The 25,762-nt window shown below is 39.2% G+C and overlaps 1 protein-coding gene across 1 annotated transcript in view; it reads left to right on the top strand.

Annotated features, from left to right (window-relative positions):
* The window catches only part of CACNA1A (calcium voltage-gated channel subunit alpha1 A), a 366,968-nt gene that overhangs the window by 113,274 nt on the left and 227,932 nt on the right, over positions 1-25,762 (top strand). The window contains exon 3 of the mRNA XM_074203549.1: positions 681-974. Coding sequence (XP_074059650.1) covers positions 681-974 — 294 coding nt within the window. The remainder of the gene's footprint in view (positions 1-680; positions 975-25,762) is intronic.

Below are 25,762 nucleotides of genomic sequence, written 5' to 3'. Positions count from 1 at the left end.
CTTTTTCGTTTTTTAAATGATTTTTTTTGCGGGAGAAGCTAGAACCGCACTCAGTTGCAGAGAGAAATCATTTTTGACAAAAATGCAGTCCTGACCGGGACATCGGAGGGATTGAAGGTTGCATCGCGTTCCCGGGTGGGGGGGCGCCGGGGTGGGGTGTGGGGGGGTGCCCGCATTTCTTTAAAAACTGTCCGTGCGGCGGGGGGGGGGCTCTGAGAACCTGCGGTGCATTGGCGGGGGGAAGGAAATTGACCTTTGGAAGGGGGTGGAGAGAGGTTCGCCTTGATTTCTTCATCAGGTATTATTTGCGTTGCTCGTCTCGCTCCCCATCCTCCGCCCCCTCCCCCCGTGCCCCGCCCCCACAGCCTCTCCGCCCGCCCCTCCTCCCCCCGAGCAGCCAGGAAGATGTCCCGAGCCGCCGCTGGCCCCTGCTCTGGCCGGGCTGCCGCCTGAGCCGCACAGCGCCCGCCCCGCCGAGCCGAGCCGCCGCCGCCGCCCGATGGGCTGGGATGTGGAGCGGCTCCGCAGTAGCAGCAGCAGCGGCAGCGGCAGCGGCAGCATCCTCAGCATCCTCAGCATCCTCAGCATCCTCAGCATCCTCAGCAGCAGCAGCGGCAGCGGCAGCGTCCGCCGCAGCATCCGCCGCAGCCTCGTAACCCTCGGCCCTTTCCTCTTTGCAGGATGGCCCGGTTCGGAGACGAGATGCCAGCCCGCTACGGGGGAGGAGGCGCCGGAGGAGGCGCCGGGGCAGTCGTGGGAGGTGGAGGCGGCCGGGGTGCCGGGGGCAGCCGGCAGGGAGGACAGCCCGGGGCGCAAAGGATGTACAAGCAATCCATGGCGCAGCGAGCCCGGACCATGGCTCTGTACAACCCCATTCCCGTCCGACAGAACTGCCTGACGGTCAACCGGTCCCTGTTCCTCTTCAGCGAGGACAATGTGGTGAGGAAATACGCCAAAAAGATCACCGAATGGCCATATCCTTTGCCAAAGACCCTCTCACCTGCCACTCCCCACCTCCTCTCCCTTCCCTTCCCCTGCCCTGCCCTCCCTGCCCCCACCACTTGCATGGCCACCCTAGTTTTCCAAAGAGATAGGGCCCTAGGGCAGTGGGTCCGGAGTCAGCCTGGATGGGGCCCGGTGGGGAGGAAGGAGTCTGTCGGAAGGTGGGGGGCTGGAGGGGAGGGGGGGACAAGGGGTTGGTAATGAGAGGGGGCTGCTTCAGAGGGTTAGGGTTTTGCCAGACTAGACACAAAGCTGGAGCTACCATGTTGCTCTGTGGGGAACTGGAATACTCTTAGTGACTCAAATCAGGGCTGGGCAGGCCAGGCCATTCCACTGTCTTCCACCCAATGGGCTAAGATTGCAGAGGGGAGCTCTGGTTAGGGCTTTGAGGCTGGTCCAAAAGAGAGTCATTTGGCCATGACAGGACAGGAGAGAGGGGAGAACAGAGGAGGAAAGAGGGGTGCTAGTGGATGTGGCTTGTCTGCTGCTGCTCCTGTTCCTTGATGAGTGTTAGGATCTGAAGCTCAGCAGTTGGAGGCCAGTCCAAAGGAGGACCAAGTGAACTCTCTACTTTCTGTGGTCTTCATTGGGTTGGAAGAGAAACAACAGGGGGCCAAACTTGTTTTACCCAATCGCAGCTTGACAGGTAGAACAGGAGAAGGGAGAGAGGGGACCATAGGAAGTTTGCATGGAAATTGTAAGACTTCTTGCTGCCCTGAGTTAAGAGGATATAGCATGGTCCTAGATGTATGGACCGGGTCTGTGAAGTGATGTGTTTGTACATGGGGATTACTGCTATAGATCTGCATGCGCAGTTAACATATTCACTAAAATGGTCCTCGGAGGTGTTGGTTGCTATCATTCAACTTGGTAGAACAAGCAGAGATTTCCTCCATCAGCAGAAATCTGTCTGGCTATCTTCTTACCCTTACCCATGAAAACCCAGCTTGGGACATTGTGGCAGAGAAAGGAAAAGAAATGAAGCAGCCTGGGCTCAGCCACTCATTCCCAAGGCCTCTTCCCCTCCCTCAGTGATAAATACTACTTCAGGTGCCCTGGTGGACTGGGTGGAGAGAAATGGAAAAATTACCATCCCTTTGGAGAGACCAACTTTGGTAGGTAAATACATTTTTGTTTAAAAAAATAAAGACTCAAGGGAAAGTGGTTGAGGATCCCGTTTTTGCTTTATTGATCCTCTATCAAAATGTCCCTCAGAGCCTGTCGGACCTCTATGGAGTTGTCTCTCCTTGAAATGGGGCTAAGAGGAAGGTTTAGCAACGGTTGAGCTGGATGCAGGGATTGGTCTTTAATTTGTTGCATGGGTCTGCTCAGTCTCCTAGCAGGTACCTAATCATGACCTAGATTCCATGTGAACAAATTTGCTGGGATTATCATGGTTAATTTTACATCAAAACTATATTGGTTTTTTTAAAAATTTAAGATTTTTTTCCCCCCAGATTCTTTTGGCCTATGTGGTTGCTTGTGGTTAAAAGCTTTGGGTTTAATTCCTATTTTCTTTTTATTCTAGAGTTGAATGCTTTGTACCCACCAGGGACAGGCTTATGCCTAGCAATGGTGGCATGTTATTGGCGGGCCAAGGCCTGAATAGAGCTGCTGACTTCTTATTTTGAAATTTTAGTGGGGGGAGCATGAAAATTTGGGGTAAATAATTTGATAGAACTCAATTCACCCTAAGAATTAACTAGTTCATTGGGAGGTCATGGGGAGGGGGGAAAGAGGGAAAAGAACACATCCCTAATCATAGGAATTCTATGAAAATTATTGATGGAAAAATGACCACTATGATTACATGGCTCTTCAAAGTGATTCCCTCAGGAAGAGCTTCCTAAAATGGGAAAGGTATTGCCTCATATAATGGCTGACAATTTACTAGTCAAAAATGGTTAGAAATCCCCTTTCTATTCCCTGGAGATTTCTGATATACTCAGTAATAATAGCTATGTTTAGCTTTTCCTATCCTAACTTGGGAAGGGGCAGGTTAATAATAGGTAGCACTCGAGTGGAATTTCAGAAGCTACTCCTGTAGATTCTTAAGCATGTGCCATGCTACATTGGTTTTCCTGCAACCCTCTCGCTTTGGGAAGATTGTTTTGGGTACAGGCACAATGCTGACATGTTTTAGGAAAGAAAATGATTTCAATTCCCCCTTTCAATCTGCTTTTGAAGTTAAAGGAAATGAGGGGAATGAGAGGCTTTATGCTGTGTCCTTAATTCGCCTTTGCCTACCCCAGATTCCCTAGTCACCATCAGTGGGGGACTTCAAACGGCTTACCTAAAGGAAGGATTGCAGCTTGGCAGTGAAAAGCTAGAGCACAGGCCTTCACTCTTTGCTTTGGTGAGCCATCCCAAAGCTCTTTGTAGTCTCAAAATAAGGCTTCCTGCATTCTCACTTGGCAGGTTGTATGTATGTGTGTATGTGTGCCATCCAGTTGTCCATGGGTGGCAAAGATTAGCACCATCCTCTCCTAAGGTGGAAAGCCTTAGCAGACAGATTTAACCAAACAGAAGGGAACTGTGAGTGGGTCACCCAGGACTAAATAGAGAGGTCTGAGATAATTTTTGGAAAGGGTTTAGGCTAGAGACAGAGAAATGGGATCATCCGCAGTATGTTCAGGTCACAGAGAATGAAAGCGCAAGTGAGACACAAGATTGTATGTAGACTTCAAAGATTTAAGGTCCCAGGACAAAACAGGAATTTGTCTACCATCCAAAGATACCTGTCCTTGCTTGTTAGGTTAGACCTTCTATTTCATAATATCATTTGAGGAGGGATGCTGAGCCAACTAGGAAGTGTGTTCCTGTATGACATGTAGAATAATGAGAACACGTGTGTTTTTTTATAGATATAGATATATTTAAGTCCAAATGCTTGTGGAAAGCGCGGATTCAATATAGAGTGTTATTTTCATAAGATTTACCACTGGGAAGGGTCCTTAGCTATCCTCCTCTAGGTACAATAACCCCTTTATTTTACTGATAAGGAGACTGGAGCCAAGGGAGGAAGAGTGACTTGCACTGAGGTCACACAGCAAATTAATGGCAAAGCTAGTATTCAAATAGAAGTCATCTTTCTCCAGGTTCAATTCTCTTTCCAAGACAGCAAGCTGACCTTAGAATTACCCCATCTTTTCAACTGCCACCCGTCACTCCCCTGGCAATCCCCTTCCACCCAATGAAGCCTATAAAACAAAGTGAATTCCTCTCTTCCTTTTAAAAATGTAGAAGATGGAAATTAATTAAAAGTCATTAAAATTGCTGCTTAAATTAGCACTTTCTATGAGGGGCTATCTCAATCCTCCTGGTACCAGGATTGACACTCAGATTTAATTATTGTCATACCGGATCCTAATGACTCCCAAAGAGTTTAAATCTATCAGCAAACTAATACACATCTGGTAACTTTGAGTAGGGGCTACCCTTTAAATCTACTTTGTGCTCTGAATTTCCTAGCAGAGCAAGCAACATTCATTTCCTATTTCTAGGTCTGCTGATGCCAGCAGATCTCCAAATGAACTTGTCAGGGGGATTTGTCCCTAGAAGGGATGGCAAATTCAGACATCTGGGTTATAAAGTAGTTGAGCCCTTGAATAACAAACCTGTGATTCCAGGTTTTTTGTTCATGGGAAGTCACAGAAATTGAGTTGGAAAGGAGCTCAGAGACCATCTAGTCTAATCCATACCTGAATAAGAATCCCCCTTATAACATTTCACACAAGCCCTTTTCCAGTCTCCAATTGAAGACAAGCAATAATAAGGACCTTTTAAGGCAGCCCATTTGATTTTTGTACAGCTCTGTTAGGAAATTTTTCCTTTAAAGATTCTAAATCGAACTCTCTCTAGTTTCCCATTCCTCTTGGACCTGATCTCTGAAGTTAAGCAAAACAAATCTAGTTTTATTTTGTTTCCCTTATGACAGCTTCCCAAATACTTGGCCTTCTTTTCCTCCTCCAGTCTTCTCTACCGGCAAAATTCTTTCAACTAATTCTCCTGTCTTTCCCAGTTTTTGAAACCTGGACATCTTGACCCCAGGGTCTTTATTAAACTCGATTGACCAATACTTATAAAACATTTTAAAAAAGCTTAGGTTAGAATTCATGGTTCAACTAGGAATCTGAGGGAACCCTAAATTCTAGAGAGAGGAGCCTTCCTTCCTCTCTAGGTTGCTAGTGAATTATTGACTTGTACAAAGTAGATGCAATTCTTTTATTAGATGCAAAATTAGATGTATTTAGCTAAGTTGGTTTGACTGGCTTATTCAGAAGGCAAAATGATGATGAGTGAGTTAATTTAACCTATTTTTTTTGTGGAGAAAATGGTTTGTTTTACTCTTGCTAAAGTGTTAGCAAGGAGATGGTAGGGTTAGGTCCTGGCTAGTTAAAGTAGATAAAGGGAATAAATTGGTTCTAGAATGTATCTTTGCAGCAGTACATGTGTAGATGTGGATGGTTTTTTAACAATGCAATGCAGTAGACACGATCCTCAGACATTAGGCTAATTAGTTCTGCCTCTATTGTGAATTAAATAGTGTTTTGAATTTTGTATTCATGGATAATTTATTATTTTCTAAAATTGATAATAATTGTGGTCCTTGACCCAAATGTAAAGAAACTGGATTGTGGGTGGTAGGATGTTCATGGAGATGAATAGGCCCATACCAAAGACAAATAAAAAAAAAATATTAGCAGGAGAGGCATGCCAAAAGTTGGAAAAGGCTTGAGAGCCAGCTACTTAAAATTCTATGATGAAGTCAGTTTTCCAGAGCTTGGATTAGTTCTTTTTCATTTGGGGACCATTTGCCCCTGGGTTAGTCTTTTAGTGTCTTCATTCCATTTCTTTATCTTGAGCCCCCATACTCAAGAGTACTCACTTGGCTTTGGGGACACTGTAATAGCTATTGTTCTGAGGGTAGGAAGCCATACTTCTTGGTACAAGCCCATTTGTTCCTTTTGCAAAAGGAACCTTATCTCCAGATTCACACCAGGAAGGCTACAACCACCATAGAGAAATAAGAAAAAGAACTAGAGTCCTTGACTCCTCAGCATCTGGGACCTAATGCTGATGTCCCCTTCTGCAAGCACACACAAAGAAAATGTCTTTTTCCTATTTAATCATAGGGTCATAGGACTTAAAGCTGGCAAGGTGCTTAGTAATCTTCTAGTTCAACCCTGTCAGCTGTAGCATTTCAGTAGTGACAGTTGAAAACTGTACCAACTACAATGGATGCCTTTTGCTCACATATTAAGATTCCTAGAACAAGAAAGGAAGATAATGAAGTAGGCTTCTTACTGATACAGTATTCACTTTCCCCAAACTTATTTAAATTTTGATAAAACAGGGTGGGGGGATTTATTTGTGTTAGTGTGTGTGTGTGTGTGTGTGTGTGTGTGTGTGTGTGGGAGGGAGGAGCCAAGAAAAACATTTTATCTTAATTAGAAAGGGTAGATTTTTTTGTATTTATTAATTTGACTCTATTAGAAATAGCTCTGAGGGCTACTGTTAATAGAGTTTTGGTATACATTTCTCTCTGAGAGTTTCAGGATGGAAAAACCCATGTCCATATGACCTATTTCCTACTCGTATCAGTTGCTTTCTCTCTTCAGGAAGAATGGGTGGTTCATTAAAAGGACATGGATGACAAAGTGAGGAAAACGCACATCCAAAAATCATTCCCTTTCTTATCTCACCTTTTGCTCCCCTTGCTGCTCCCCATCCTCTTCCTCCTTTCATCTCCTTTGGATGTACCAGAGCACACCAGCTAGAAGAGATTTATAAAATGGAGGCCACACAGATTGTCAGGGACATTGTTAGCTGCTGCTAAGGCTAGCAGGGCAGTCCAAGTGGGAGAAACTGCATCTGCTTCTTTCCTTTGGCTCTAAGGAGTTTTTCCTGTTGTATTTCTTCTGAAAGTTCCTGTTGTTCCACGCTTCTTTCTATCTCTAGTATTAGATAAGAGAGGGCAAAAGAAGAGGGGAGGTAGCCTGTGCGAAACATGCCCTATTTAAGTTCTTGGATACTTGGACTTAACAGGAATTTTAGCCTTCTTATCAGAGTTGCACCCATTTGTAGGGAGGGAAGGAGAAGACAAGAGGAAGGGTGATGTGATCGGAGCATTCTTAGAGAGGCTATTTCTAGAGGGGCAAGTGAACTTGACCTCTGAGTGCTGGGTATTTTACTTGAATGAATTCTATTTAGAAGTTGACTCTATGGGGACATCTAAAAGCAGAATAGCATATAGTGACCTAAAATTTCTGAAGATATCTTGCCTTTAATTGTTTCCACACTGAACTTTGTTCCCTATCTCAGAGTGGGCTGAGGGGTCTATTTTGACATAGCAAATGCAGGGTCTGGAGACTTCTGGGATCAATCTGAACTCCCGGAATCCCTAAAATGACCCTTAGACAAGTTACAGTTTCTGGAATGGAGCTATGAACTAAACTCTAAAACCAGGCAATGAAATTATTTTTAGTGTGCTTCATCTTTTTTTTTTAAACTAGTGTAAATGTTTTATCAATCTTCTTAGAACAGTTATACACGAAACAGTGTCTGGAGTAGGAACATGAAGCCTTGATAATGCTTTTTCAATCTTGAGACTAAATTAACTGATTCATCTTAAATAAGACATTAATCCAGAATTTCCTACTTTGCAAGGGTTACAAAGATAATGACCTTCAAGAACCAATATTAATATACTTGGTATCCTATTATCTCTTTGACCTTTATCACTTTCTTTAGTAAGAATAATAGATGCCCAGTGACTCTGCTGACATTGCATTTTCTTCTATGAAATTTTTATGGTATGTTGTGGATTTTATGAATGAGAAGTCAAAAGTGGAGGTATCACAAAGATAGAAAAGGAGGTACTGGCTAAGGGAGATTTTAGGATAGGGAAAGAAAATGGACAGTCAAGGTGTTGATTTTAATCTGTTCTCTGTGGGGTAGCTAGCTTCAACTGGGTTCAGCTGAGGTAACAGATGAGCCTGGATGTTCCCCCTCTTCAACTGTTCCAAACACTTAAAGGCATGGCCCTGCAGTTTAGAATATGTTTCCCTCAGATTAGGGAGAAATCCTTTGGGACTCTTGGGGGAGGTCTTGGATTTTTGCAAGAGTCATCCCATTTTGGCTGTCCATGGGTGAAATGCAGGTTTTCAAATTATGGATCATGAATGGGTTACTGTGTAGCAATGGAATATGGGTAGTGTTGGCAGATTTTAGTGAACAGCTGCAGGGAGGACTTTATTTATTGTATTCCTTTTGGCCAGAGATTGACCGATTTCCCATCATTCCTTGTCAGGTATACTATACCACTGCCGATGGTCTCAATTTCCTAAAAAGTACTAATTACTTCTGCACAATGCCTTATTACTCTCTGGGTGAAATCTATCGTTTTTTGGAATTCAAATGCTGAATGCAGTTGTAACCAATTGAGTTTTTATACAGTATCTGTTGTGTCTTCAATAGTGTGCTAGCTAATACCAGAGAAACACAAGAAGTAGGGCATATAAGAGCCATCTGACTTAAAGAGACTTAAAATCTTATTTGGGAGACATGATCAACATGCTTGAAGTAGTCTGTTACTAATGCAAAACCATGTATACTCAAATGCTGAATTGTGTCCAGTGGATTGTAGTGATAAAGGATTCAGAAAGAAGTGATCCATAAGGGCTGAATAGGCCAAAGGTACTCCTCGGTGGAAGAGGGTGAACTTAAGTTGTTTTTTAAAAGTATAAGATTTAGATAACTGGAGAAGATTAGGGTGGGTCTAACCACCCTCTTATAGACACAGAAGCAGGAGGGAGCCTAATTGAGGAGATTGATTTGACTAGAGGTGACATGATTGTATTGGAGAGTAGGGGAAAATAATGTAAGATAGTATAAATTTATGAATAGCTTTGAGAGTCATAAGAAGATACTTAGATTTGACATGGTAAGAAATAGGTAGCCAAACTGATTTATTTTAACTGAACAAGAAACAAGAAGAGGCCAGGCTAATTTATTACTAAATCCTGGAAATCCAGATACAAGCAGAAGGAAAGAGTGACCTTCCTTGCCCTCAGGGAGCTTAAATTCTAATGGACTAAGTCAACTGGGGCAGCTGAGTGAAGTGGTACCTGTAGTTAAGAAAATATGAGTTCAAAACTGACCTCAGAAACTCACTAGTGTGTGACCCTGGGCAGGTTATTTAACACCTATTTGCTCAGTTCCTCATCTGTAAAATGGGGACACTCTGGAGAAGAAAATGAGAAACTACTCCAGTATCTTTGCAGTGAAAGTTCCATGACTAAAGTCTATGGGATCAACATGACTGAATGACTAAACAACAAGACAACACATTTAAAAAAGGAACTGAAAAGAAGGATGGGGAGGAGATAAAGGTACTATTGGTCTATCCATGTGGTAGAGAAAGTCCTGTGAAGAGTTAGAAGGACAACCTGGACAGAAATAAAGTTATGACTGACCTGGGCATCCTCCTTAGAATAGAAGTTTTGGGTGGAACCAGTCTGATCTGAGGAAGAGACAGAAGGGGTACAGGCAGGGTAGTTCCAATATGAGAAATAGTCCAAGGGTAAAGGGAGCCTCTTGGATGAAAAGATTTATACAGTGTGATAAAGTCAGGAATGTTGCTTGAAAAGAAATTAATAGTAATTATGAAAAGAAGAAACAAGACATGGTATATGTGTACCATTTCATGGTTGTGACATCCTGAAAAAGTCTTGTAAACTCTCTGAACCTCAATGTTCTCATTTATAAGATGGGGGGGATAAGTATTATTATGTCAGGAAGGCAAAGTAGGATGCTGGAGCAGTGATCTAGGTGTGAAGCGGCAGAATCTAGACAAGGGAAAGGGAAAAGGAATGAGAGAGATTTTCAAGAAACAATGGATAGGATTTAGGAATGAATGGATGAAGAGAGGTCAGAGGTTTTAAGCTGGGGAAAATGGACAGCAAAATTCTGAGAAAGAACTTGTTTGAGGGGGATGAGGGTCAGTTTTCAGCTTCTCAGTAGACACTGTCATGGAATTAAAACAAACCCAATAAAAAATTCCAATGAATTTGGAGTTAAGAGAGAAAGGACATGGATTTGAATTCTGGCTTTGCTACTTTGAGTAAAGCACTTTCTCTGGACTTCTATTTCACTATCTCTGTTAAGAGGGGATTGGACAAGATGATCCCTGAGGTTCCTTCCAGCTACAAATCTGTTCCTATGAAATAATCAATAAACGGAGATGCAAGAATTGAGCAGGAGGGAAAAAGAAAACAGGAAAGGTAGGAAAACTCAGAGGATAGTGAGTTGGCCTGAGAATCACTACAACCTGGTTTCAGGTATGTAGCCCTGGGCAAATGATGCTCCAGGTAACCTTCAGAGAACTTAGATTGCAGAATGGTTGCTGACCTATGATGGGAGATCCCCACACTGGTGATATCACAGTCTAGATGATAATAACACACATGCATACATATATAAAAACTTTTTTTCAGGAGAAGACAAATCAATGGAATTTTGAGGTATCTTTATAATGAAATTCATATATTGAGGCAGGAAGGATTTGGGGTTTTTTTTTAGTACTTTAAAACTCCATAGTTCATTGTAAGACTGCCCTGAGAATAAGCCCATCCTTCTTACTTAAGTCTTCAGCAATTAATTTTGAATCTTGAAGGCTCCATTGGATTTTTCTGCTTTTCTATCATCTGAATACTTCTAAGCTTAGCTGCAGATTGGAAAGGCACTCCTTGCTGAGATGGTATGTGCCAGATGTGTTGAGATGGAACTTGTTTGTTGAATTATAGCATCCTTTGGAGACATAGATTTTTCCAGGGCTACCAGTGTCATTTTGGTAATCTCTTCAACGGTTTCTTCATCAGGTCTTTTGAAGGGCATGTGCATTCATGATCTCTTTAGGAACTCAGGGTTCTTTTGGGTATCTCAGGTGAGCAAACTAGAGACCAACATCAATTCTTCCTTACATAGGAAATACTTAGGGCTAACCTCATTCTATACTCATCTGGAATCCCTGATTTCCTTAAACCTCTTGAAGCGTTGGTGCCACTACCTACAGGAAGCCTATCCTGATTCTCTTAATCGTTAGTACCCTCTACCATCTCTTTACCTCCATACCTTCCTTCCACCCCAATCTTGTAATTACTTTCTGTATACTTCTATATACTTTATATATTAAGTTCCAATTGGAAGGAAATGAGCACCAAGGCAATATGTTAGACAATTTAGAACATCTCATTTTATCTTCACAACAACTCTGGGCTACAATTATGATCATTTTTTATAATTGAGAAAACTGAAGCAGATAGTGGTTAAGTGACTTGCTCAGGGTCACACAGCTAACAAGTTTCTAAGACTGGATTTGATTTTAGGTCTTCTTGGCTCTAGGTTCAGAGCACTCTGTACTGTGCACCCCAGTTGCCTCAGTAGAAAATAAGTTGCTTGAGGTCTATTTGGTTTTTGTGTCTCCTAGGATGTCTAGGATAAAGTATTTAATAAAGTCTTATTGAATGATTTTTGAGCCAGGGCTGCCCTTGATGTGTCCTAGCTCAGGACCCCTGGGAAAATAGGGTGGATAATGGTTGATGGCATAGCCATTCCTACTTCTTTTGGACCCATATGGGGAGCTCTAAGAGGGTGATTCTGGAAAGATGCTTATGATGAAAAGAGAAGCATCAGGGAGTGGTACATTGTAGAGATGACATTCACACCAATTTGGAATGTTTGCCGTTCTCTCGCTGAGTGATACTGAAGGTGACAGAGGCTTAGGACTTTTGGGTGGCTCGGAGTTTAATTTATACATGTTTTTTATATAGGAGTCTAAGCCAGCTTTTTCTGTGACCTTTGGATACCACATGATCAACAGGCTTGCTGCAGACATATACATGAATACATGACTGTATATATAGAAGGCTATATTTAGAGAGCTCTCACTCTATATCTGTTAGTGAATGTTGGGATGAAAGCTACTGCCTCCTCCTTTTCTTTCTCTTCCTCCTGGGTCTTTCAGTCTGGGTGTTTGGCCCATTTTATAGATCGTGTCTCACTTGCATGTCTTGGCAGCCTAATTGCTCCTGGTATATATATTATAGCTCTGTAGCCCTTGATGTGCCCAACCAGGACTGACCTTGGCTCTTGATGGAAAAGGCAGTGGTCTATATGGTGTGGTTTGGGGAGAACCCCACTGCCACCAAATACTCCAAATGTTTTGCTATACCTTGATCCAAGAGGGCCAAAAACTTGCCATTATAGATTCATTTTTTTTTCAGAACAGTTTATTAAAGGGCTAGTTTGTTAACATTAAGAAAGGGGAGCACTATGAATCAGCAGGACTTTATCAAGAACAGGCCATGCCAGATTAACTCCTTTTGCTTTTGTGATGAGAATATTAGAATGACATTACTGGGGGATGGCTAGGTGGCGCAGTGGATAAAGCACTGGCCCTGGAGTCAGGAGTACCTGGGTTCAAATCTGGTCTCAGACACTTAATAATTACCTAGCTGTGTGGCCTTGGGCAAGTCACTTAACCCCATTTGCCTTGCAAAAACTTAAAAAACAAAACAAAACAGAATGACATTATTGGGAAGGCTGCAGACATAGTAGACCTGGATTTCAGCAGGGCCCTTGACAATGGTGTTCTTATGGGGACTACAGTGAGAGATGTGGACTAGATGATAGTAAAGTTGGGTGGCTTCAGGACTGATTAGATTACGGGTCCCAAATCACCATTATTAAAGGATTAATAGCCACTGGAAGAGGGAGGTCTCTATTAGAGGGCTCCAGGAATCTGTTTTTGGTATTTCTTACTTAACATTTCCTTTAGTGACTTTGATGAAGGCATGGACATCTTGTTTGTTAACTTTTCAGATGATACACAGTTACGAGGGATAGTTAGTACATATTTTATAGGAAAGAGTATTCTAAAATATCATCTAGTCAGATAAAATTTTATAGGAAGGAACAAACACCTGCTGTGTTTCAGGCACTGACCTTCCAACTTTTGCATTTGACTGAGCCCATACAAGGCAAAGGAGATAAGGTGAGACAGTAGCTCATGTGAGAAAAATCTGGAACCTTTGGTGGATTCAAAATTCAATGGAAGTCAACAGTGAGACATGATAGCCCAGCAAGTTAATTAAATCTTGAACTGTTCAGTCATTTCAGTCGTGTCCAACTATTTGTGACTCCATTTGAGGTTTTCTTGGCCAAGATACTGGAGTGGTTTGCCATTTCCTTCTCTAGCTCATTTAACAAAAGAAACCAAGGCAACAGTTAAGTTTTTTGCCCAGGGTCACACAACTAGGAAGTATCTGAAGCTGTATTTGAACTCAGGTCTTCCTGACTTCAGGTCTGGTGCCCTATCACAACTTAGCTGCTCCCTTATGAAACAGAATATTTAGAACAAGAGAGGTGGAAATATCACTATATGCTTCCGCGATTGAACATATCTGAAGGATATTCTACATTTTAGATAGAAATTGCCAGGGTGACTTAGGATGGTGAAGAGACTGGAAACTTTTATGTAAGAGGAATAGTTGATGACTTGAGGATGTCTAATTGGGGGAAGAAAAGCTTTAGAGAGGGACAGGAGAGTTGTCTTCAGGTATTTGAAGAGCTTTCAATGGAAGAGGTACTTGATTTGTTCATCCTAGCCTCAGAGTACAGAAATAGCCTTATGTTAGAAACTGTAGAAAGGAAGAATTAGGGAAGGAGAAAAATTTAACTTGAACTGCCTAAAAATAAAATGGGTTGCCATTGGAGGTAGTGAGATCCCCTTTTCTGAAAGTGCACAGAAACTGAATGACCACTAGTTTATTATAGAGGAGATTGCTATTCAGAAAAGTTTTAGACTCCAAGGGCAATCAGTTCTTAAGATTCTGAGTGATTCTGGATATGAGTATGGTCTCAAATTGACTTCCTTCACAATTTTGCTGAGGGTTAGCCATATAGATAGTCATGCATAGATAGAGAGAATAGATAAGGTTCATCTTTTTCTACCCTAGATATGTTAAGATCTACCTAGAGATCCTTTGGCAATGGATACCTCTGTCCAGTCACCTGAGATTGTGGCCCATCTATATTATCTGATTCAGTTCATTTTTTTCCCCTTCCTATTTTAGTCAGAATGATGTCTTGGACTATGGCATCTGGTATTAATTTATATAAATTTCTGAGGATAATTTTTGGTCCTAAAATTCCCTTGTTAGGCAGTATGGATTAGAGTACTGTCTTGGACTGAGATAAGACCAAGGTTTAAATCCTGCCTCAAACATTTACTAACTATGTTGCTTAGCTGTTTGCCTCAGTTTCCTCATTACAAAATGAGAATAATAGTAACAGCTACTTCCCAGGGTTGTGATGAGAATCAAAGGAAATCACACATGTGTAGTGTTTTGCAAACCTTAAATATCTAGTTATTATTGCTGTTTTCTTCTATTATATTATATATATTATATATATTATATATATTATATATAACAGCAGTTCCCTTCTGGTCCTCAGATTCTTGAGAATTCTTTGCACTAACCAGTTACTTTTAGTCATTGTCTTTTTCTATTACCTGGACACCAGGAGTGGGTGGAGGGGGAGACACAGAGCAGGGGAATCCCTATGCCTTTTCTTCATATTTTTCTCCTTTGGAAATCAGAGAGAAAAATTCTACTTGCTTCTGCCTTGGATATCCATTTTCATGGAAGGCTTCAGTTTAGTGCTCAGTTAGGCCTGTGTTGGACTTGGAGATGCCAATTGAAGATATAAAAGAAGAGAACTAAGTGAATTTCCTAAGGGGATTTTATTCAATTACAGTTCAACAAATATTTATTAAACACCTATTGTGTGCAAAACCTTGTGTTAAATGAGGAGAATATACAATTTAATCTTAGATCAAACATGGTTACTATTCTCATAGAGTTTACTTTCTAGTAGGAGTTTATGCCACAGGCATAGATAACTTTAGTGCAAAGTAATCCAGAGAAATATCTCAGAGGTGTAAGCCAAGAGCTTTGCAAGGTACAAGGAGAGAAAGAATATTGTGAATGGGGGGGGTATCAGGGAAGGCTCCTTGGAAGTAAATAGCATTTGATTTGTCTTTAAAAGCTAGGTAAGAATTCAGCAGACAACTGGGGGAGTGTAGCAAAATGAAGTATTATAGGCATAAGAGATAACATGAGCCAAGGTACATGTCCTTTACACATATGCACATTATTTTCTTTTTTTTGGAGAGCCAGATGTTAAATATTTACTAGCATACCACTGCCTTTACTTGAATTGATTGTTAAAAGGAAGCAAGATCTCTGTGAGGCAGATGAGAGGAGGCTAGCATAGAGGCACAGACCTGGGAGATGGAATACCTTCTATGGGAAATTGCAGCTAGACCAGTTTGCCTGGAAAATAAAAAGCAAGAAGAAGGGTAATATGCGTTATCCTGGAAAGGTAGACTGAAGCTATGTTGTGAATGTCAAACAAATGAGCGTTTATTTGATCCTAGAGGAAATGGGGACCCGTTGTAACTTCTAGAGCAAGAGAATGACGTGGTCAGAGCCCTCCCTACTTTGGGAATATTAATTTGATAGCCTTATAGAAGATGTATAAGGCAGAAGGGAGAGACTAGGAGGAGAGAGAACAATTAGAAGGTCAAGAGGCACAGAATGTCTCAACTGGGGTGATGGTCATCTGTATGCAAATAAACAGATGCATGGGAGAGATGCAACTTTTTGCTACTGGATATGAGGGGGGAGGGAATGAGGAAGATGGAAAAGTTGAGGTAAGTATCTATGCTTCTTCACTTTCTGGTGAGTTTGAAACTTCTGATAAATTCTTGTAGAAAAGATTTGAGATGAAATGAAAATGAAAAGAAAAAACTGAAAAACTGGGGAGCCTAGAGAAGATTTTTCAGAACTAGATGTAGCGTAGATGAGTTCACGCATAGTTTTGTTTGCATTATTCAACTGCCAGTCTTTCCTGTAATGGTGTGGAGGAGATAGAATTGGATTGCTCAAGGGGAGGGCATGTATTTAAGAGACAGTATAGCATGATGAAGGGCCCAGGATTTGAAATCAGAAGACCTGGGTTGGAATCTTGGATTTTTTTATTTCTACCAGTGTGATCTTAGACCAGTCCCTGTACTTTGTCTGAAAACCGAGGCTGTTGAACGAGATGGTTTCTAAGATCCCTTCCTGATCTAAATCCAAAAATCCTTTGAAAAGAGAGTTTGTTCTGAATGCCAGGAATGAAGTACTGTACATGCAAAAGTTTGGGAGTCAATTTTCTGGAAATAACTAACAACACATGCAAAATTTAATAACATTCGGAACTCAGGGGTTCTTAACCTGGAGTTCATGGTCCTTTGGTTTCCTTTGTAATCTCCTGGATTTTATTCTTTACATTGAAAACCATAATTCTGAGAAAGGGTCTGTAGTCTTCACTAGACTCCCAGAGGAGTCTATGACACACAAAAAGTTAAGAACCTCTGATCAGGATATTTTGAGGTATCTCAAATATCTGGGGAGTGTCTGGTTTGTTCCCCCCCATATTTTGTTTAAGGGAAATACCGGTTTATTTGTGTCTGAGATTTAAGAGTTGCCTCAGGAGTGTTTTAGAAAGTTATTCTTTTACCAAGACTGACTTACACACTTATCCAGAGGTGGCTGAATGTGAGCAAGAGCTTTGTCTGCTTTGCTCTTTTTTTTCTACACTCCCCTTCCCAATTTTGCCAGTTTTCTGAACTAAATGATCTTCACTAAGGTCCTTACCTGCTCTAACATCCTCTGATTCATTGTTCTTTGAGTCTTATGCAGCACTCCTATGCTAAAATGCCACCTTTTAGTGCTAATAGGGAAGAATTCTCTCTGACTGTAAGATGGCAGAGCTCTTTCTGTGAAGCCACCTGTTTTCCTTCCTTGCTTTCCCAGGGAGTACTCTATGTAAAAGATTTTTCTCCACCTCCTCTTTCCTGAATTAATCGCAAATGAGATAGCCTATTATGAGGTGGAGCCCTTAAAGAGAATATCTATGAGGATTTTAATAAAAATAATACCCTACCTTGGTGCATGTAGGGTGATTTCCCACAAGTAGCATTATTTGAAAGTTTCCTTGGCTGGAAATGACCTGGCATATGGGAGTTTTAGCCCCAAGAGGCAGCTCCAGAAAGGCAGTCATGACTCATTAAAGTGACTGCAATAGAATTTGAAAATAGCAAAATTGAATAAGTTCTCATATATGCTAAATCCATTCTAGTCTTCCATTTTCTAGTCCTTTTAACTTCTCTTCATTTCATGAAAGCTTTAATACTGTATTCAAGTCTTTTCCTCTCAGTTATCATGAAGCACCCTTTCCCTAACCTTCCTTGTACTATCTTCCATAATAAGATCTGACCCTTATCATGAAAACAGTATCTCTCAGAAAGCAACCAAACATTATTGTATGTCTTTCCTTGCTGGCTTCTCTTGTACGCAATGCCCATTATCTCTACTGACTTCTAGAGAAACTCTTTAAAAAATCACATTAATATTATTGGAATTGAGACAACATGATCTACACGTTGTAGATCAGAGTTTTTATTTTCTTCTCCAGGAAAGTCTGGAGAAAGAAATAACAGCATTATATTATTTTGTATATGCCTATGTCTAAGTAGTTTTAAAAAACATTTAATTTTTTCAATTACATGGGAAAACACTTTTCATATTCATTTTTTAAAATTTTGAGTTCCAAATTCTCTCCCTTCCTTCTTTCTTCTCTCCCCACTTACCCCCTCCATTGAGAAGAAAAGCATTTTGATAAGGGTTTTGTATGTACAGTCATGCAAAATATATTTCCATATCAGTCATGTTATGAAGAAACACAGAACAACACTCCCCTCCCTCCAAAAAAGTAAAAAATTGTATCCTTTGATCTTCATTGACACTCCATCAGTTCTTTCTCTGGAAGTATATAGAATTCTTCATCTTAAATTCTTCAAAATTTTCTTGGGTCACTGTTTGTGACCTAGCTAATGACTTAGAATAACTAAGTCATTCATAGATGATCATTGTATAGTTACAATAGTCTTCTGGTTCTGCTCACTTCACTCTGCATCAGTTTGTATAAATCTTTCCAGGTTTTTCATCATTTCTTCTAGTCCAATAATATTTCACCATAACCAGACACCACAACTTGTTCAGTCATTCCTCAATTAATAGGAATTCCCTCAGTTTTTAATTCTTTGGAATTTTAGGCTGGTAAATTCCATTACTACAAAATCTCTTTGGTGTACAGAACTAAGAGTGATATACTTGGGTCAAAGGAAATGCAGTTTTATGATCATTTGAGCAAAGTTTCATATTGCTCTCTAGACTGGTTGGTTAAGTTCACAACTCTACCAACATTGCATTAGTGTCTTATTTTCCACATGTACCTTCTAATATTTGTCATTTTCCTTTTCTTTAATATTACCCAAACTGATAGGTATGAAGTAATACTTCAGAGATGTTGTAATTTGCATTTCTCTAATCAATCATAATTTAGAATATTTTTTCACATGACTATAGCTAGCTTTGATTTCTTTGTCTAAAACCCACCTGTTCCTGTCCTTTGACCTAAATTTTGTCCTTCACAAAAGAATTCAAGCTTCTTGAGGTGAGGGATAGATCATATTTGTCTTTGTATCCTGATTGTCTATCACAGTGTCTCGCATCAAGAAGGAGCTTAATAAATGCTTATAGATTAATTGATTGATTTCTACTTTTTCTCCAAAGATGAACTTAGACTTGGAAGGAACCGTTTTGGTGTTCTGTCTTTTCTTTTCCACTTTTATTTTCATTGGAGTATTGAGATTTCATATAGCTGTAACCTTCAAGTTCTTCAGAGTCAGAATGTACCTTTTCCACAGTGCAGATGCCAACATGCCAAAATGGTAGAAAACTACTTCTTAAAAATAACAACAGCTAGTGAGTAAGAAGAATACCCCACAAAAGCAAAAATGACTATCTGGAAGTTCATTGTCGCATGATTTTCTTGGCAGGAGGAGGATACCATGCTAGTTTTAGTGGTCTCTTTCTCTAGCCTGATTCCCTATACTAAGCTCCCTGGGTTTTGTCCTGCTGAGAATGGGTGTAAGCTGGTTAATCCCAGCAGCAAGTCCCATGTCATACTCTCCAGGGTCCTGATATAAAGGCAAGGTTTCATCTCAGCTGGATTTCTTCTAGTTAAATATTTAATAAATAATACATGCAGCCTGTGATGCTGGGGATTGTTTGATAGTGAAATTAATGAGAGTTGTAGGCACCAGACACAGCTATTTCAGAGCAAGCTGGTGTTCACTTTTCAGGTACCCTGGTGATAATGAACCATGCTGTTCATTTTCTTCTTTTTCCCCCTTTTCATTGGTCTCTCTCTTCCTTCTTTCCCTTGATTATTCTTTTCTTCCACTTCCTTCCATTTGTCCCTATATTTCTTTGATCTCCTCCTTTCTTTTCAGTTCTCTCAAGTATATTTTAATTTCTCATACAGCTGCTATTCCTTTCTTTCTTATCTATTGAAATATTTCCCTCATTGTCTATGCACCTATTTCTGTATTTCATGTTCTGTTTTCTTGGGTCTTTTTCTTTTCATCTCATTTGTACTGTGCTTTCCCCTGTCCTTCTATTGTCGCTTGTTCTAATCCATATAATATATATATATATATATATATATATATATATATATATATATATAATTTGTAAAATTCTTTTTTGAATGTTATTTTATTTTATTTTTTGATTACATGCAGATAGTTTTCAACATTCTTCTTTTTATAAGCTTTTGAGTTTCACATTTTTCTACCTCCTCCCCATGACAGTGAATAATCTGATATAGATTATACATGAAAAATCCTGTTTAATATATTTCCATATTAGTCATGTTGTGAATGAAGAATCAGGACTAAAGGAAAAAAGCCATGAGAAAAAAAAAGCAGTTTTAAAAAGTTAAAATGGCATGCTTTGGTCTACAGTCTGACTCCATAGTTTCTGCATTCAGACTCTGTAGTTCTACATTCAGACTTCAAAGTTATTGCATTTAGACTCCATTTTTTTTATGTATGTACTTTAAAAACAAAACAAAAGCATTGCCTATAGGAGAATATTTGAGTTTTTTTGTTGGATATGTCCTTGAGATGAGATATTCGCTTTAAATATCCTTTCACAGTACAGTCAACAAGGATCACATTGTGTACTTCTCAACCCATTAGTCTTCCAGGAAAGCTTGTGGGAGCAATTATATTTTATTATGGTTATACTTAATATATTTATTAATATTTTTGCCTTTTCACCCTATATTTTTGTCCATGTCTTTAAATTCTTCAAAAGAGAATTTATCTAATTTGCTGGAAATTTTCATTTAAGTCTTTTTTATGCCTTTAAAATATTTTTTTCACACAACTTTAGATACCTTCATCTGTTGTTCCTTGCTCTTATTTTCTGACTATCCCCCTTTATCTCCCCATCATATATGTCCTGGAAGATATATTTTATGCCACATCTTATTTGCAAACCATTAGTGGCAATTGATATGTGTTACAGAGATCTACCACTCAAATTGGCTCATAGGTCACATACAATTTTAAATCTTTGGAGATTGTGACCTTTCCTGATTCTTAACCATATAGAATTATATTCTGATTAGTATGAATAGTGCATCCTGGAAATAATCACTTTTATTTGAATTCATATGGGATGTTTCCTTTGAATTGGAACCAATGGCCATATTTTACATAATTACAACTTTAGATAGTGTGAATTTGAATACTTGTGACCACTTCATAGTATTTATTATTCATCAATGAAGACCTAGCTATGGCATCACTAGAAGAATTTTGATCTTAAAAAAGATGGGGTTTTTAATGTCATGAACTTGGGATCATTGAAAATACTCCAAAATATCCCCAGTTCAATCCAACCCTCTTACTTTCTCCTCTTCATCTAGATCCAAGTCATTGTCAATTTTTAAAGATAGGTATATTGATAAGGGATTGCTCATTCAATCACATCTAATAGTCTGGAAATAGGCATTTATCATCTCTTTGGTTTTCCCTCTAAGAACTGTTAGACCAGTCTCTTTTTGAATGGTATTGGAATGCATTTAAGGAGACTCCATCCTATGCAATTGATAGAGCATCATATCTAAGAGAAGATCTTAACTCCTTATGTGAAATCCTTAACTCAATTGGATACTACAGAAAATACCCTTATGACATCAGGAGAGAAGTGATTGATAGAGAAGTTTGGAGGATAGTGACAATGCTATCTTAGAATTTGTGATAAAGAAGGAAAGCAAGCCAGGAATAGTCTGATGTGCATTCTAGATTGGAGAGAGTAGATTTTAAAGAGTTCAGACAAAAAAATAGATAGGATTCCATAGATTAAATATGAAGAAAAAATTCAGGAAGGTATGGAACTATATAATAATATTACAAAATATAATAATATTTAGAATTCAAGGTTTCCTAACCTGGTGTCCGTGGCTCTGCAAGGGGTATGTGGATAGATTTCAAGGGGTTTATGAACCTGAAAAGACAAAAATAATTATATCTATTTTCATTAACCATTAGTTAAATTTCTAAGAGAAGTTCCAGAGAATTGGAGAAAACTAAATGTTATCCTAGTTTTTCAAAACAAAAGGGGAGCAAATGGCTTTAGATTCTCTATCTGACAAAACTGGAAAAAATGTGAAAGAAATGATTAGTGAACATCTAAAAAAGGATACAGTGAACACAGAGAAACAACTTAACTTCATCTAGAACAAGTCATGACAAACCAACCTCATTTCCTTTTTTGACAAGGTTGCTATATTGAAAGGCCAGAGGATTGTTGTAGATAGGGTTTACATAGATTTTAAGGAAGCATTGGCACTATCTCTCATGTTATTCTTGTAAACAAGATAAAGTGATATATGCCAGATGTCAGTAGAATTAGGTGGATTTAAAACTGGTTGAATGACTGGAACCAAAGTGTAATCATGAATGGTGCCATGTCAACTTGGAAGAAGGTGGAGTGTTCCAGAGATATGTGCTTGGCAGTAAGCTATTTCATATTTTTATCAGTGCCTTTGATAAAGACATAGATCATATGTTACTAAATTTGAAGAAGACACAAGCAGTGAGAGAAAGCTAACATATTAAATGACAGAATTCAAAAAGATCTTGAATGGCTTGTACTTGGGGCTGAATCTATTAAGATGAAATATATTAGTAATAAATGTTCAGTGTTATTGAAAATCAGCTTCACAAGGACAAAATGAGGAAGACTCGACTACTCAGCACTTTTTCTAAAAAAGATTTGAGAGTTTTAGTGGACTGTAAACTTAATATGAATCAACAATGTGATCAGCAGCCAGGAAAAGCTAATGTAATCTTGGGAGCATCATGTTCAGGATTGAGGAAGCATTAGTCCTGTTTCCTGGTCAAACCACATTTAGATTATGGTGTTTGAATCTGGGTGCCACATTTGAAGATGCTGATAAGCTAGAGAATGTCCAAGGGAGGATAAATAGAAAAATGAAGGCTCATGAGGTCATGCTGTATAGATATAAATTAAAGGAACCTGGTAATGGTTAGCCTTGAGAACAAGAAATCTAGAGTATTTGGGAGGGGGAAATGACATGATAAGATTAAAGGGTTGTCCTATGAGGCAATAGACCTGCTTTGTCTGCAGAGCACTAAATTAGGAGCAATAGGTGGAAAGGAAAGAAGAAGATTTAGGTTAGAAAGTAGAAACATCCTAACAATTAGTTATTCAAAAGTTCTTTCTTACTAGAGGTCTGCAAGGGGAAGACAAAGGACACTGTTCAAACCTTAGAAGCTATGGTAAAAGTGATGAACATGTTTGGCGATGTCTCCTGGTTCTATGACTTACCTGACATGGATAATCAGAATTGTTCTAAAAGAGATGTATCTGATAAGGAATCTTGTATGATCTTTCTCTCTCTCTCTCTCTCTCTCTCTCTCTCTCTCTCTCTCTGTTTTTCCTTTTGCAAGGCAGTGGGGTTAAGTGACTTGCCTGAGATCACACAGCTGGGTAATTATTTAAGTGTCTGAGGTTGGATTTAAACTCAGGTCCTTCTGACTCCAGGGCCAGTGCTTTATGCACTGCACTACCTGGTTGCCCCAATCTTGTGTGATCTTAACTTAAAAAATAGCTGGTTGGAAGAGAACTTATTAAACTACATTTTACTCTCCTAAGTCAAATGCCTTTTTAAACATAACCATTAGACAACAAGCACATAAGTATTTTTCCTAACTTTTATACTTTAATCTTATAACTATGAAGTATGCTTTGATGTAGTGATTCATCAGCTAACTTGCCTGTTCTCTTTTGAGCTTTTTATCAAGGATATCCACTCTGTGAACAGATCATTCTCATAAAGAATTTGTCAAGGTAACTTGTAGAGAAAGTAGGCATAAAGGAGAAGAGTTTGCCTGTAAAAAGGGAACTCTAGAAACTAAATTATTAATAAATTCATTATAAATATCATATTGATTAATATGAAAATCACAATTCTTTCTATATACACTTATATTTTTCCCAGTATTTTGGTTCATTTTCTTTCTCTGAAATATCTTGATATTGGCTTACTGAAATGTTTTCAAATCATCTCTCGCATTGCAGATTTCTTCTGTGTATTTAGTCTGGTGTAGTTGTTCTTCTTACTTTCATCTTTTTAGTCATATGTATTCATATAATATGAAAGAGTCTGAAGAGTTAGTCTAAATGTAGTTTATTCTATGTCATCAGTAATGAAAATAGTATGTTATAGAACTGTTCCATTTTTTTGACTGTTTGTTAGCCTCCTGGTCTCATCTATAAATGCTCATGGGATGATCTGGCTTAGTTGAGTCTCATGCCAAATTTTTTTGCAAACTCATTTTCCTTTTACAACTAAGATAATATATAAGACATAAAGGATTCATAGGAACCCATAAACAGACATTTAAAAAAACACATAAAATATACAAATAACCCATCCATTGGAGCTCACCAACCCTTCTCTTGAAAGGGAACAAAATTTAATGTTATTATCAGAAAAATCCTTTGACATTCTGCCAGATCTCTTTCCCACAAAGTCATTCATAATTTCCCTGGACCCCTAGTCCATAGTACCAAATATAATTTAGAGTCCCCTTCAAACATATTCTGGGGACTGCAATTACCCTTTCACTGGATTTTCATTGCTTGAGTTACTCACATATGGGAGGTGACAAGATCTAGATTTCTTTTCCTCAGACATGTGATTTTAATCCTTCAACTTCAGCTGCTGATTGTCTTCCTCCTCCAAGAAACATACCCTCTCTTTAAGAGTGTACAAATGCTTGTTTCAAATGTAGGATCACTCCCAAGACCCCACCTCTTCCTCTGCCAAACGCTTCTGTAGGAAATTTCTTAGTGCCTATGCTGCTGCTATCTTGAACTAGGAAAGTTTACTCCCCTAGGTCTCTCCTCTTAGACCACATGAAAACTCACTCAACTTTGCCATGTTTCTGCAAGAATGCTCCACTGTCCCAATTGCTGCCATCTTTTAGGCTAGGAAAAAATCTTTCAAGAAAGTCAGTTTCTATCTAGTGATTAAAAACTGTGGATGGAAACATGTAACTCTCACGTATTTATACCCTTAAATTCCTAGGGAGAGGAGGAACAGGGAGTCTAAAGAAAGAAATCTCCTTCATTTTTCTCTCTTCATTCACTCTAGAAGATAGACTTATAAGAAAAAGGAAGGAGTTCAAAGGAAAAATGAAATGTTCTATAAGTTCAATTTTATAGATCGTGGGGAGGTGTTGTTACTTTTAAAAAGGATCTTTTCTACTAAATTTCAGTCAGACTCATTAGGATTTCCCTAGCAAATGCACCTGTGAACATCCTCATACTCCATGGAGAGGTGCCTTTCAAATCCTTCAAATTCTCTTTACAAATAATTTATATTCTCACATATATATATATATATATATATATATATATATATATTTACACATACCTACAGATTAAAACTGGTTCAGATTTTATACACACACACACATATATCTATATATTATCTGAATCAGATTTAATTTGTTTGAGGAATGGTAGTATGGAAACTCTCACACTGATGAAGATTAGCAACCAAACTTCAATTCATAGTCTTATTTTTGTAAAGTGTTTAGCACAGTGTCTGGTAGAAAGTTTGTTGTTTTTCAGTTGTTTCAGTCATGTTCAGCTCTTTGTGATATCATTTGAGGTGTTCTTGGCAGCCATACTGGAGTGTTTTCACATTTCCTTCTCCAGCTCATTTTACAGATGAGGAAATTGAGGCAAATAGGATTAAGTGATTTGCTCAGGGTCACACAGCCAGTCAGTATCTAAGGCCATATTTGAACAGTCTTTCTGATTCCTGGTCAGGTACTGTGCCACCTAGCTGCCCATCAAGCCAAGGATATTTGGGTCCATTTTTGTGTAGTACAGACAGGTTTAATGACTAGAAATCACACAAGCAGCTCTTAGTTGAAGACTTAGATCCAGGTCTCTTGACTCCCTGTCCTGGTCTCGTTTCCAAATTATTCATAATAACAAAAGACATTTATGTAGTCCTTTAACATTCACAAATGAGGAAATCCAAGACTCCAAAAGACAGAGTGAACTCTTAATGATAGCATGGTTATATTTGCTGAATTTACTCCTGACCCCCAAGTTCAACACAGTTTATACTACAGTTGTTGCCTCTCACATCTACACCTAATTACCCCTTCCTTTTCTCAGATTCTTCC

The sequence above is a fragment of the Macrotis lagotis genome, chromosome X (assembly GCF_037893015.1).
Source record: "Macrotis lagotis isolate mMagLag1 chromosome X, bilby.v1.9.chrom.fasta, whole genome shotgun sequence".
NCBI classification, from domain to species: domain Eukaryota; kingdom Metazoa; phylum Chordata; class Mammalia; order Peramelemorphia; family Peramelidae; genus Macrotis; species Macrotis lagotis.
The sequence above is the reverse complement of the archived record's forward strand: the minus strand, read 5'-3'. Positions and strand labels throughout refer to the sequence as shown.